General features: G+C 43.2%; 1 protein-coding gene across 4 annotated transcripts in view; it reads left to right on the top strand.

The window, feature by feature from the left end:
* unc5a (unc-5 netrin receptor A) overlaps positions 1-12,309 on the top strand; it is a 140,730-nt gene that overhangs the window by 76,476 nt on the left and 51,945 nt on the right. For all 4 annotated transcript variants that reach the window (XM_034689889.1, XM_034689888.1, XM_034689886.1 and 1 more), the window contains exon 2: positions 2,736-2,951. In XM_034689889.1, coding sequence (XP_034545780.1) covers positions 2,736-2,951 — 216 coding nt within the window. The remainder of the gene's footprint in view (positions 1-2,735; positions 2,952-12,309) is intronic.

The raw sequence follows: 12,309 nt of genomic DNA, 5'->3' as shown, positions 1-12,309 counted from the left end.
GCACAGCAAGAAATGTGCGCTGGACATCATGGCTCAGCAAACTGACACCTGGTGCACCCTTGTTGAGTTTGTGTGTGCGGCTGTGCGTGCTTGAGGTCAGCTGAATTGTCTCTGGAGAGAAAGGCAGCTGCAGACAAATGTCAGGTCACTCTCTGATGCACTTCTTGTAAAAAGCCAAAGAATGTCAATGGTTTTTTTCTTGCTTCTCTTTAGTGCAATGACAAAAACTGAATTACAGCAGTGCTACACAATGGTTGCTTGTTCCTGGCAACACTTCCAGCATGTTGTATCAATTAAATCATCCTCATTGGCCGAATGATCAACAAGGGAGGCATTTAGCATCCTGTGTTTGCTGTTTGTGTGCACACTAAATGATCTGGCAATGGTCCTCGGATGCATTTGACAATTAATGGTGGCTTCAGCCAATCACATTCAGTGGAATCTGATGCAGTGCCCACAGTGCTGCTGAATGTCTATTTGATTTGTGCATTGACCTGCAAGAAGTCTGTTAAGTGGCTGATACTCCCTGTGTGTGAGTGCTCATACGTGTGTGAGTGTGTGCACACTGACTTTGAAGTACACTGTGTCGTGACAATAATCTAAGCCAATTTACTACGCATCAGCCCTCCATTATGGCTTTGATATAAAGCAGTGCGTGACTGGAATGCCCTCCTATAAAAACGACAATTTACTTCTCTAAAGAAATTACGTGTTTAACCTCATTAACCTAAAGTGCATGCACTAAAATGGGAGACTAACCCGCACCCCACACGACAAACACAAGCATGCACACACACACACAAACATCATCAGAAGTTGAGAGTTCGTGTTGAATGTGACCTCTGCAAATGAGAAGCCGGCAGCGAATTAACATCATCAGGATCTCATCACGCTGTTCTTACAACTCGTCAGCGTCTCAGGTGGCTTCAGACTCACTCTCGGTTTCAGCATCATGCGGCCTCTGTGAGATGATTAACCTGGCAGGTGTGAGGTGAGTCTCACCCACTGTTTTAGTGAGCTGTCGTCTTCAGTCAGCAGGGAGTACAGAGGGTCAGTGCGGCCGGCTAATGGCCATGGTCACAGAGCTGGAAGCCAGCCCATTAGAAGAAGCCGCCGTCATTAGGACCAGCACACTTTCAAACACCCTGACCTGCTGGTCCCACGCTGTTTATTAGCAAAGTTTTCGTTCTCTGTTAGAGCAATTATGCTCACTATTCATGATGATCTGTGGCCTTTCCTAGACACCAGCAGGCAGGAAACACACGCTCACATACATAGTAAATACATCAGGCAGTTTGGTCGTCCTGAGAAGAAGCTGTCACATTAATGACTTTCTCTTCCCTGCAAATGTGTTGCAATAACAAAATGTGCTTTGGAAAATGAGGAAAAAGGCAAAGTGACAGCAAGTGATCAATGTCGTTCATTGGACACAGAACATTTAGTTTTCATTAAGAGTTAAACATGTACACGAAACATTAATGGGGTTCAGCGGCAGCAGCAGTGGCATGCTTCATCGTATCTCATCCTGATAAATTAGCAACTCAGCACACAGGGGTAAAAGAAGAAAGGGAGAAAAGCGAGGGGCATTAATAAAATGTGTAGTGGGGGAGGGGCTGACAGATAATGTCTTTATCCAAAGACGGGTGTTTATGACGCAATGTAATATTATCCCCAACCCCAGCATGAGCGGGCTGCGCGGATGAGGGGAGGCTCTGAGGGAGGAGAAGAGAGAGAGGTCAGCGCGAGTGTTGCCGTTTCATTACGAGAGATGTGGACTCCCTTCCTCCCCTGCTGCATGGGGAGTGATGGAGAAGGTTGTTAATGCCCGGTCTGTCAGCCATATTGGATTCAGGGCAGTAAATTAATATTACACTCCTTTTTAAAGGGGTTTTATTTTGGGATTTACTGGTCTCCCCTGAGTGTTGCTGGTGTAAAGAGGTTATTTCCCTTTTTCTACTCTGTTCTGAGTCCTCTCAATATCCCTCACACAAGGATAATATGTTTAGAGAGAGAGAAACTGTGTTCACGGAGGAAGGATGAGTATGCTGTAGGCTCCGTTGTGTCATTCAGAGTTTGAATCCCTGCACTGTGCAGATGTGTCTTCCCTCCATTTTACCCTATAGATCATTGGATTGTGAATATAATTCCCAGGTACTGTATAAAGAAAGGGAATTTCAGCTAACTGGGTGTCTAGCTGTCAGTCACCTCTAACCTGCTTGCCTCTCGCCCTGTCTCGCCCTGTCCGGCCTAATGCGGGTAGAGTTAGAGTCCTGGTTGAAGAGCTGTATAACACAATGTGAAGTGGTCTGGTCCCTGAGACAGGATTTATAGCCGCTGGTCCGTCATGTTAAAGGGCTGTGATTAAGAGCCGGAGTAAAGACATGGACTCCCACTACCCCTGCGACTCGGCCAAGAGCACACAAGGCCGAGCTCTGTCACTGCCAACTCTCGTCCATACAGCCCTGTCTCTCTTCTTCACTCTGTCCATCCATCTGTCTCCATTTCTGTCTTCTCGTGCTTTGTTAATGTGCATATGCATGAGTCCCAAATCGGCAAGGACAGCGAATCTCTGCATTAGAAATTCCATGTCTAGAACATTTTCACTCACATATCAAACCGTCAGGATAGTGAAGCAGGAAAGGTTTCAACCCCTTCATGACAACTTGAAAACTTAAAAGCTTTTTTTTTTTTTTTTGGTATACCTCTAAAATCCTTGCTCCTTTTATTCTCCGTAGGTTCAGAGCACACCGCCACAGCCACACTTCCTGCCGCCTTCACGGACCTGTTACCTAACTTCCTGATTGAGCCGCAGGACGAGTACATTGTGAAGAACAAGCCGGTGACACTGACCTGTCGCTCCACCCCGGCCACGCAGATCTACTTCAAGTGCAACGGCGAGTGGGTTCACCAGGATGACCATTTGATTGAGCGGACTGTTGACCCAGCAACAGGTACGATCGAATCCAAGCATTTTGAATCCAAAAGACTTCCTTTCATTTTTGTGCTTCTTTTTAATGTTTTCATCTGCGGCCTGTACTCGGCTCCATAGAAACATTATGTAAAGTATTTGCGTGCACAAACTAAGGTTTGCAATTTTCCTGTGATTACTGTGCTCCATCAAGCTCTTGGCGCATCCTCCAGCCTGTTTAGCCTGCCAGTCACATAATAAGCACATTGGTTTCAGTCTCAGAAATCATCTCGATCACCTTGGAGACCTGTTTGTTTTCCTCTTCGTTGTGCAGCAGCCCTCCCGCCTCCACCATCAGTGTCATAAACACGTATGACACCGATGTGGTGTGATTTAGCAGTGTTCTGCAAATTCTAACCTCTCATTCACAGCCTGACAACTGATTGGAGACGAGAAATGTGAAAATGACACATTTTTTCTTGGAAGCAGGCGCACAAACACACGTGCAGGCGCACACTCAAAATTTTAGCCATACATCTGTCACACGCATTAAAAAGGGTAATTGACGTCACAACTTAGATATACACAAAAAGATAGACACGCCCATCAGTGTCTCTGCACTACATCACAAAGGGTAGTGTTTAAAGCTGACAAACCTGAAGGGAAATTTAAGTAGGAATGCATCCATTCATATGCATCCTTTGCCTCTTTGTTTGAGATAAAGAGCTTTCTGCGCAAACAATTTATCCATCTGGTCTTTGGGGTATGCAATTAACATGCAGCAGCTCAGTGAATGTAGGCATAAATTATCTATAAATTGTCATGGGGGTGACTCCCCCTAAGTGTCAATTCAGTCTGACACTTTGTAAGGTGAGTATTTTTGATGTATTTTGCGGTTGAACTCAAATATCCTCACATACCGAGGCTTTGATTGATGCACGTTCTGACGTGTCCTCTCCTGCACCTGCTCCTGCTTTTTTATTTTTCAAATAAAACCAAACCAAACCAAACCAAACACAAAGATTCATACAATTTCTAACTGTGTGAGTGACTTTGATGCATTGCGAGTGATTTAAGCTTCAGTTCTCTGCGGTTTGGGAGCCGTTTCCTTTTACAACAGAAGATATGAGAGAGCAAAATGTGGCTGTTTTTCTAAAGAGTCGAGTTTGTGCTGGAAAACAGGTGAAGCCGAGTCTATAGTTCATCATGTCATGTCACAACCTAGCTGTCGCTCACACACAGCCTCCTGTTGTTTGATTTGTTTTACCTTGAATATTAGTCACCGTTTTCAAAGCAGCTGTGGTGTTTTTGAACGAGGCTCTTGTGAATAGTGGCAATAAAAGTGCATGAAAAGTTAATTTTTGAGACTAGAAAGGGAACACTCCAGGGAGCACTTGTGGATTTGGATCATTAAGAAAAGATTGTGTCAGTGAGTCAACAGATAAAATGTGATCAATTCCCAACGCTGCCTTCCTGCTTATGTTGTTTCATTAACGTTCTCCTCTCAGGATCCCTCTGCTGATGAGTGGGAAATACAGAACCAAAGTGTTGACAATAAACAGTCCCCTCGAGAACAAAATGTTAATGGTCAATGAAATGTTAAATCACTGGTTGAAAATTTCAGAAACAAATTCAAGGCTTTAGCATCCAAGGAAGGTCCTTTACTATCTTATACCTTGCTGTTTGAAGTGTGCCTTTGTTACATTGTAACATCTTTGAAACAGATTTCAATAATATGTTTTAGAATAAACGATGCAAGTTACCAGAGAGCATGTCTCCGGGGAACCTGATTGATGAAGTGCCCGCACATACGTGTTCTTTTACACCCTTTGTCATTTGTTGCTCTGGATTTAAAAAGTCTGCTGCTTAATTCAATTTGCTTTTTGTCAATAGCAAGTTTGTCAAGAACACGATGTGCCCAATGTTCTGCAACAAAGTTTGTGGGAACATCACATTACCAATTCACCAACTCTGTGCCAACATTTAATGATGATAGACCATGTGCCGTGTGGTTATTAGCCGTTAATGTTGGTGTTTATTTGTTTATGAAACAAATCGGTCTGCCGGGTGTTACAGACCTGCGCAGCAGCAAAGAGCTCCAGTTTTAGAAACCCTGTGAAGTCCCAAGGCCACGTATCGCACTGTGCTCCAGCTGCCTTTGATGATGAATGTGTCATACAAGGGGCGGGTCTGTGCAGAAATGAAGGACACGCGGATGTCCAGAGGTACGACTGCTCCAAGGTACTAACATCGATCTCTCAAACACTTGTGCTGTTTAATGTCAGTGCTGCCCCAAGGAGTTTACTGATGGCTCCCTCTAATCCCCCTCCCTGCTAGGAACATATGAGGCAGCTGCAGTAAAGCTCTGTGTGTGTGTCCATGTGTGTGTGCAGCATAGGCTTGTCAAACTGTCCTCTCACCCTGGTTGTCACAGTCACACTGGACTCCAAACTTGTACCTGTTGCCAAGCAACCAGGACTTCTGTCACACCAGAAGCTGCTCGATATCAACATGGTGCCTGCAGGAGGGATGAATGAGGAGTTTGGAGACATTCCCAAGTTGACAAAATCTGATTGACAATTTATACTGAGTGTAACAGTGAAAAATCACCTTCTCCAAATAGCCCATTCCTCCAAGAGGAACTTGAAAATGAAATGTCCTACCGGAATCCTGAGAGGTTGTGTTTTTCCTGTCCCATGTTTTGCACCGAGTAGAATCCAAACTCTTTCCTCTGTTCACCAAGACAGATGTAAATACTTTGGACCCATGAGACCAGCCAACAGAAAAAAGATCCTGAGATTTCCCCTCAGTTTCTTTAGCTGATCACGATTCCCATCAAGGACTGGTGTTCCTTTGTAATGTAAATGAAAATCATGCTGTGGATAGAGTTAATGCTCTTAATTCTGAGGGTGAAATAATGGAAACGGCATGTTGACACATCAGAGTCAGGAGTCACTGCTGGAGATGGATTTCACATTTGTTCTGCAATTTTCTGTGGAACTTGATTACCTTTCGCCCAGTCTTTGATGGATGAGTGGCACATCAACAATAAAGCACACTATCCACTTTGAATATGCATATATTATCCATCTGAAACAGCATAAAGTATTATAGAAGTGTATACTCTGACAGTATGCTCATTAGTGATCAGCACTTTGCTCCACAAGTGTTAGGGTTTGTATGAAAAGGTTTTCTGAAAAAGATTCTACAAATCCTGGATCTGCTATCAGGGGTTGATCCAGACTTTTTTGACTGGTGAAGCCCAATTAGGGCACCGACTTGTGTAGGTGAAGCAAGTGTACACACACACACAGTACTGGCATTTATTTACCCTTTTCATTTCCACAAGCCATATCTGCTTTGACTACTAACATTTAAATATCTAATGATGCCAAAGTCCTGGCTATATTTTTCACTTCTAAGAGTAACAAGGTTGCAACAAGTTGAGCTTAGTTGTTTGAGGAATAATAATAAGGTATATGTCCAACAGATGTGTAGAGATTCATCGAATAGGTCCTTAGCATTAAAGATGCAGGTGCATCAACCTGCATTGTCCTAGACTGGAAAAAATATTATTCAGCCTGGTTGATAGCCGAATGATTCTGAAGATGTTTACAGAGGTTTAAATTTTTTTGTCTAAATACTGTGCTTAATGTTTTCTATCTCACAAGACTCTGACCTCTTACATTATATGAGCTCACAAAGAGAGCACAATATAATGTCTAAAATCACCACAGCCATTTCAAAGGTCCCTACCTCAGAAATCATGACATGTGTGCTGAATGTGAAGGGAGGAAAGCTTTGTGCATACTTTTTTAGAAAGCTTTTAGGTACAACACTAACAAAACAAATCTCACTTGATCAGACTACATGTCAAAACCAAGCGGCAACCTCCGGTCTAAAAATATGAGTCCAATACGGAAGTGTTAAAAGCTGTAGTTCACCGAGGATACGCTTGAGGCTGGTTCCGGAAGTACTGGAAACCACATACACACGAATTCAAAAAAGACGATCTTTACAGCATTAATAAACATGTTTACAGCCTGGTACAAAAGATGAGTGTAGTCTGGATAGCTCATTTCTCGATCGGCTCTCACTGTGAGGGGGGTGAATTTTTTTCTAACGCGGCAATTTTGAAGATATTAAGATTACAAGCCTTCCAATGAGAGGCTTTTTCCCATTCATGTGTATGTGACTTCCGGTACTTCCGAAGCCAGCCTCAAGCGGATCCTCGATGAACTGCAGCTTGTAACACTTCCGCATGGGACTCATATTTTTAGACCGGAGGTTGCCGCTTGGCGGGAACACCGTAGCTGTTGGCTAGGAGGCTCAAACTCCGCCTCTTTACGTCACAATTGCTCGACAGCAGCAATATGGCTGCCACCGACGATTGGCCTCAAAACAGCACTTCAGAAACAGATGGGTGACGTCACAGATACTACGCCCATATTTTATACAGTCTATGGTCAAAACCTCTGCCAGGAATGCTAACATTAGTGAGCAACAGCCAGAACAGATCCTGATATTTAACACTCTTCTTGCAGCAACTTAACCACAACTCTGCAATGTCTTTGGTTAAGTATCACAGCACCCACTGCCTGTTGTATTTCAGGACTTAGTATATGCAGGGTTTTTCATTGCCCATGAAATGACATGTACTTAAGAGATGCAATTTCTAAGTAATACTTCTCCCATCACTAGCTGTCAAAGGGTGACACCATGGCATGAATGTGAGATAAAGACTTAAATTCATATACAGTGTCCGTTTGTAAACACAAGGAGAGGCTATTTTGTCTTTTTTATGTAGTTATATGAAATATAAAATATATAATATCAATTTGCATCAGATCGGATTATATCAAACCTAATTGTATCAAAATGAATAGTTCTTTATTTTTTATCACAAATGTCACCATTGTAGCTACAAAGCAGCATGACCACTGTTAGTCCTTGTGCATCTGCACAAAGGTTAATAGTTCTTTGGGAGGGGGAGGAAGTGGATACTATCTGACTGATTAGAATAAATATATTATTTATAATATTCCTGTGTTTGAAATATAAAAAAGCAGAAGTAACAGGATTTTCAGATTTATTAAGGCAGCATAAGATCAAAGTCAAACTGCTTCCAAATGCACGGCTGATCACAAATGCACTTGAAGCAACATTAGGTCTGCTGCTGTGATATCTGCGGTGTGAATGTCGAGGGAATCCCACAGTCCTAATGATTTCTCTTCATGTTTTCATCACTAAAAGATATCAAACGGGAAAACAAACTGATCAGAGAGAGCCTGAGATGTATCAATAATGCTCTTACTGCCATGCAGTATCAGAACTGAGCTGAGGTGAAATCAGAAATGTAGCTGCCTCAGAGATGAACGGGTCCGGTCCAGCACAGCAGAGGCAATATTCAGCCGACTCCATCCATGTTCACTCCCCGCAGGTTCAGACAGACGTCAAAGTAACTGTAAGGTTTTAAATTAATAACTTACCCAAGGTGTGAAGAGCAGACATGTTTCAGTCAGAGCGCTTTCGGTATTCAAAGCTCAGGAGTAAGGAAACACGACATGTGGATAACTGTCTACAGCAGGCATGACCTCTGCCCTCATCAGACAGCTCTGTTTATTGAATCTGATTCAGTGCGGGGAAGACAAGAGAGCCGCTCCACCTGACTGTGTATCGGCACTCTTACAGTTAGAGTTACTGACACTCCTTTGTATTCTGTGAAGGAATCCCACTCTCAGGAACACACCAGTATCCCAGCACACACACTCACACAGGACCGCTTGTCTCAAAAGCTCCTCTGAACATGGGAAGGAAAAGAGATGTCACAATTTGTCCTTCTTCTCCTGGTATCAATGTCCGATATCGATCCATACCAGAGTCTATCGGTTCTCATTACCTGTCCTCAGTAACTTATCTCGATTGTTATGGCTGTGACTGCTTCCAAGCCTCGGCCGGCTCTCTGTCTGTTCCAGGTCATCCTTCTCAGAGGTGGAGACGTCTGGCGAGTCCTAATAAAGACATATCCTCAGCGAACAAATCAATGCTGACAGTGTGTTTGCATAGATTAGGAGTTTCCACCGCACTATGATTTCTCATCAGGCGCATGATGAGGAGAAAGGAGATTGGCATTTGAGCGGAGGATTGTTGTATGGGCCCGACTGATTTGATTGTGTTTGCATTTCATCTGCCAGCATTGATGGAAACGATTTTGATCCGCGTGTCGCATTGTCACCTCGGCAGCAAACCCTCTCAGGTGGAAAATACATGCATTTCACATTCCTATTTCAATAAAGCTCGGCAACCGCCTTATAAAGATGGGGGAGAGATTATTTTCCCTTTGTTGATTGAACCGGATGTCGACAAGGCCTCAACAATAAAAACAGAAGATGATGGAGAGAATAATCAAATGCCACAGATTTGCCTCGTGCTTTATGAAAGCCTATTTTTCAGACTTATATACATCCTTATAATAAACTCTTTAATATTCCTTTGTCTTATTACTGCACATATCAGTTTTAAACTCTAATAAAATAGTGTAACCCCTCCTCTAACCAACTGCATCAGCTCGTGTCCTTTCCCAATCCTTTGGAGCCTAAATACCGGATATGACGTAGTCAGTAAATCTCTTAAAACCATCTATTACTTTCTGAATATAAGTAATAATGTTTTCAGGAACCACAGGGCTAACCTCTCGTGTCTGCAAATCAGAGAGGATCTATTTGTGTAAAATATGTATTTCCTGATTGACTAGATCCCGGATCGTAAAGTGATGACATATTTAATTTCTGATCCGAGGGGGAGATAAGCGAGGCTAAGCTGAGATGATCTGTAACCTTTATTTTAATACCTCCATACTTATCTGTGGTATTATAGCAGCCAATCACCTCTCTCACACCAACTTCCACCCCCTCTCTCCCTTGTCTCTCTGTAGCTGTATTGCACATCTTTTCTTCCCCTCTCCCTCAGTCCGGTATAGGTCAACAACAAGGATGCTGATAAATAGCTTTACCTTTACTCACAGGAGGTTCTTTTACATGCATGACATTTAGTAAAATGTGAAAGCAGCAAGGCGCTCACCGTCGTTTTGCTGTCGAGACTCAGGTGATGTCAGGACTGAGGATTTTTTATGGTCTTTGGGCTGCACAACAGTGATTAAACATGATCTTTAATGGAGGACTGAAGAACAGTCCTGCAATTTAAGCAAAACCTGATAGGCCTGTGAGCAGGGATCTAATGACCAGGAGGAAATAAGAGAATCAGAGGGGAGAAGGTATTGTCCTAAATTAAGGAAATGGCCTTGTAACACCTGCTAAGCATCGATCAGTAGCCAACGGGACTAATTGATAATGCATTATTAGCCGCTTCTCCATAATGGGACTTGTATTTCATCCTGTCCTTGATCGCGGGACGTCAGGGGAAGGATTTGGCGATGGAGCACTGAAAAACAGATGGCAAGGTGAATTGTTCCCGTGACACATCTGCCGGCGTGTTGTATGAGGCTTCTCAGGCAGGTCAGCACTCTGGCTGTGTTCACGTGTGTGTGTGTTTATGTGTGTGGAGACAGACCTTTCCCGTAGCAAAGCAACACCCCTCAGAGTGAGAGGGGAGTCAGAGTGGATTTAATTGAAGCCTGTGTTTGTCTGGCCTTGAGACAATTGCAAGCCTGTTTGGAGCAGTGGGAGGAAAGTGAGGCGGGCAGAATTAAAAACGAACCAGCTGTGCTGATTGATCTTGCCGATAGTCTCACACAAAGGCCACACTTCTCAGTGTCTCCCACTTTGTGTGAGTTGTATTATTATTTGGAAAGTCAGAGCATGAAGGGTCTGTTCCTTCAAAGTCGGTCTTGACATGCAGGAATTGTGGATTTCGAAATTATCTGCAATTAGTGGAACAAAAGTGAATGATAATTACCTTTTGTCAAACAACAACGCTGGCGTTCAAATCTCCTACGCGCAAAGCCCTTTTCTTCCCACAAAAATATCCCGCGTCAGCTCATGCTTTGCTTTCTCCAAAAGGATTTTGGGTTTATCAATCCTTCAAAGCTTTGCCTTTGCTGGAAGTCGGACTGCAATCAAGAGAGAAGGTCTGTCTTTCAGAAAAGTCTCCCTTTTTTATTCACTGGGAGATGTAAATCTGTAACATGTGTGAGCACTGCATGTTACAGTTTATGCAGTAAAGGTCTTTAAAAGTCTGTGATCACGTACAGTGTGTTCACTCTGTCATTTTCAATTATAACAGAGAGCTGGATCTCTGATGCTACAAAGTTGTACAGTATTTTAGCTCTGCAGCAGGACTGATACATTTTCAAACTGCATTTTTGACTTCATTTCCACAGGCGCACAGTGGGCTGTGTACCTTTGTGCAAAGCTGCTGGTGCTGAGAGCTACATGGAAATATTTGCAAGGATTCATCTACAAGTAGTTCTAAGCCTTCTGTGCCCTAACCGAGACTTCTGAATGAAATGTGGTCTGTATGCTGCAAAGAAATGCAGCACATGCATTACCCAGGCCACTTGTACTGCCCTTGTGTTGAGCAAATAGAGGCCAAAGTTGCAAATGTGCTTGGATTCAACGATGTGCCTCAAAATGAGCCTTTCAACACGGTGGGATTCAGGATGGAGCAGAGAAGAGAGGGTAAACTTCTCTATGCTTTGCTTTCTTGATCATACCCAGAGAACTTTGATATTTTTCTCACTTTGTGTTTCTTACTAATATAATTTTATCTTTCAACTTACCTCCCCATCCCCTGGAAATAAAAGACGTTGGCGTTTCACAGACGGAAAGAGACAGAGTGGGAGTCTGTGGTGTCAATCAGCACCTGCTCGGCTCAAATTCGTTTAAAAATAGGGGGATCTGGGAGGTGTAGTGAGGGAGCTGACAGCTAAATAGTCCATGGAGATTTTTGATAGGCAGAAAAACTCAGAGGCTGACAGTTAATGCTTTGTGTGTTTGGCCCAAAGGAGCCTTTCAGTATAGCTATTTTACACACTCCTGGAACAAACATCAGCTCACTGTTTCCTCCCTTTAAACTAGAAGCTGTAGGGAGTCTTATATGGGGCAGTAGTGCGGAAGTGAAAGAGGATTTTATGCGGTGAGCGAAGAATAACTCCAATCTGCAGAAAGTCATGTCTAAAATATGAAGAGGTGTCCTGAGATTTTCTCTGGAAGCCTTACAAATAAAGTTAGTTACTGTGGGATGCTTCTTTTCCAACCCAAAGCATGTAAACTTGAATAGTTTAAATTCTACTTTCAGAATGTTCTGCACAGTCTGAAGCTAGCAGAGGGAGCACTGTCTGAGATTTGCTTGACTTTGGGTCAGGTGGGTGAGAGAGTGAAAAACAAGCAGGCAAAAGTGTTCTGCCTCGTGCTTCAGGGAATAAAAACCCAAGTCAATTATCA

The sequence above is a fragment of the Notolabrus celidotus genome, chromosome 8 (assembly GCF_009762535.1).
Source record: "Notolabrus celidotus isolate fNotCel1 chromosome 8, fNotCel1.pri, whole genome shotgun sequence".
In the NCBI taxonomy this organism is placed as follows: Eukaryota; Metazoa; Chordata; class Actinopteri; order Labriformes; family Labridae; genus Notolabrus; species Notolabrus celidotus.
Note: the sequence above shows the minus strand (reverse complement) of the source record. Positions and strands in the feature narration are given on the sequence as shown.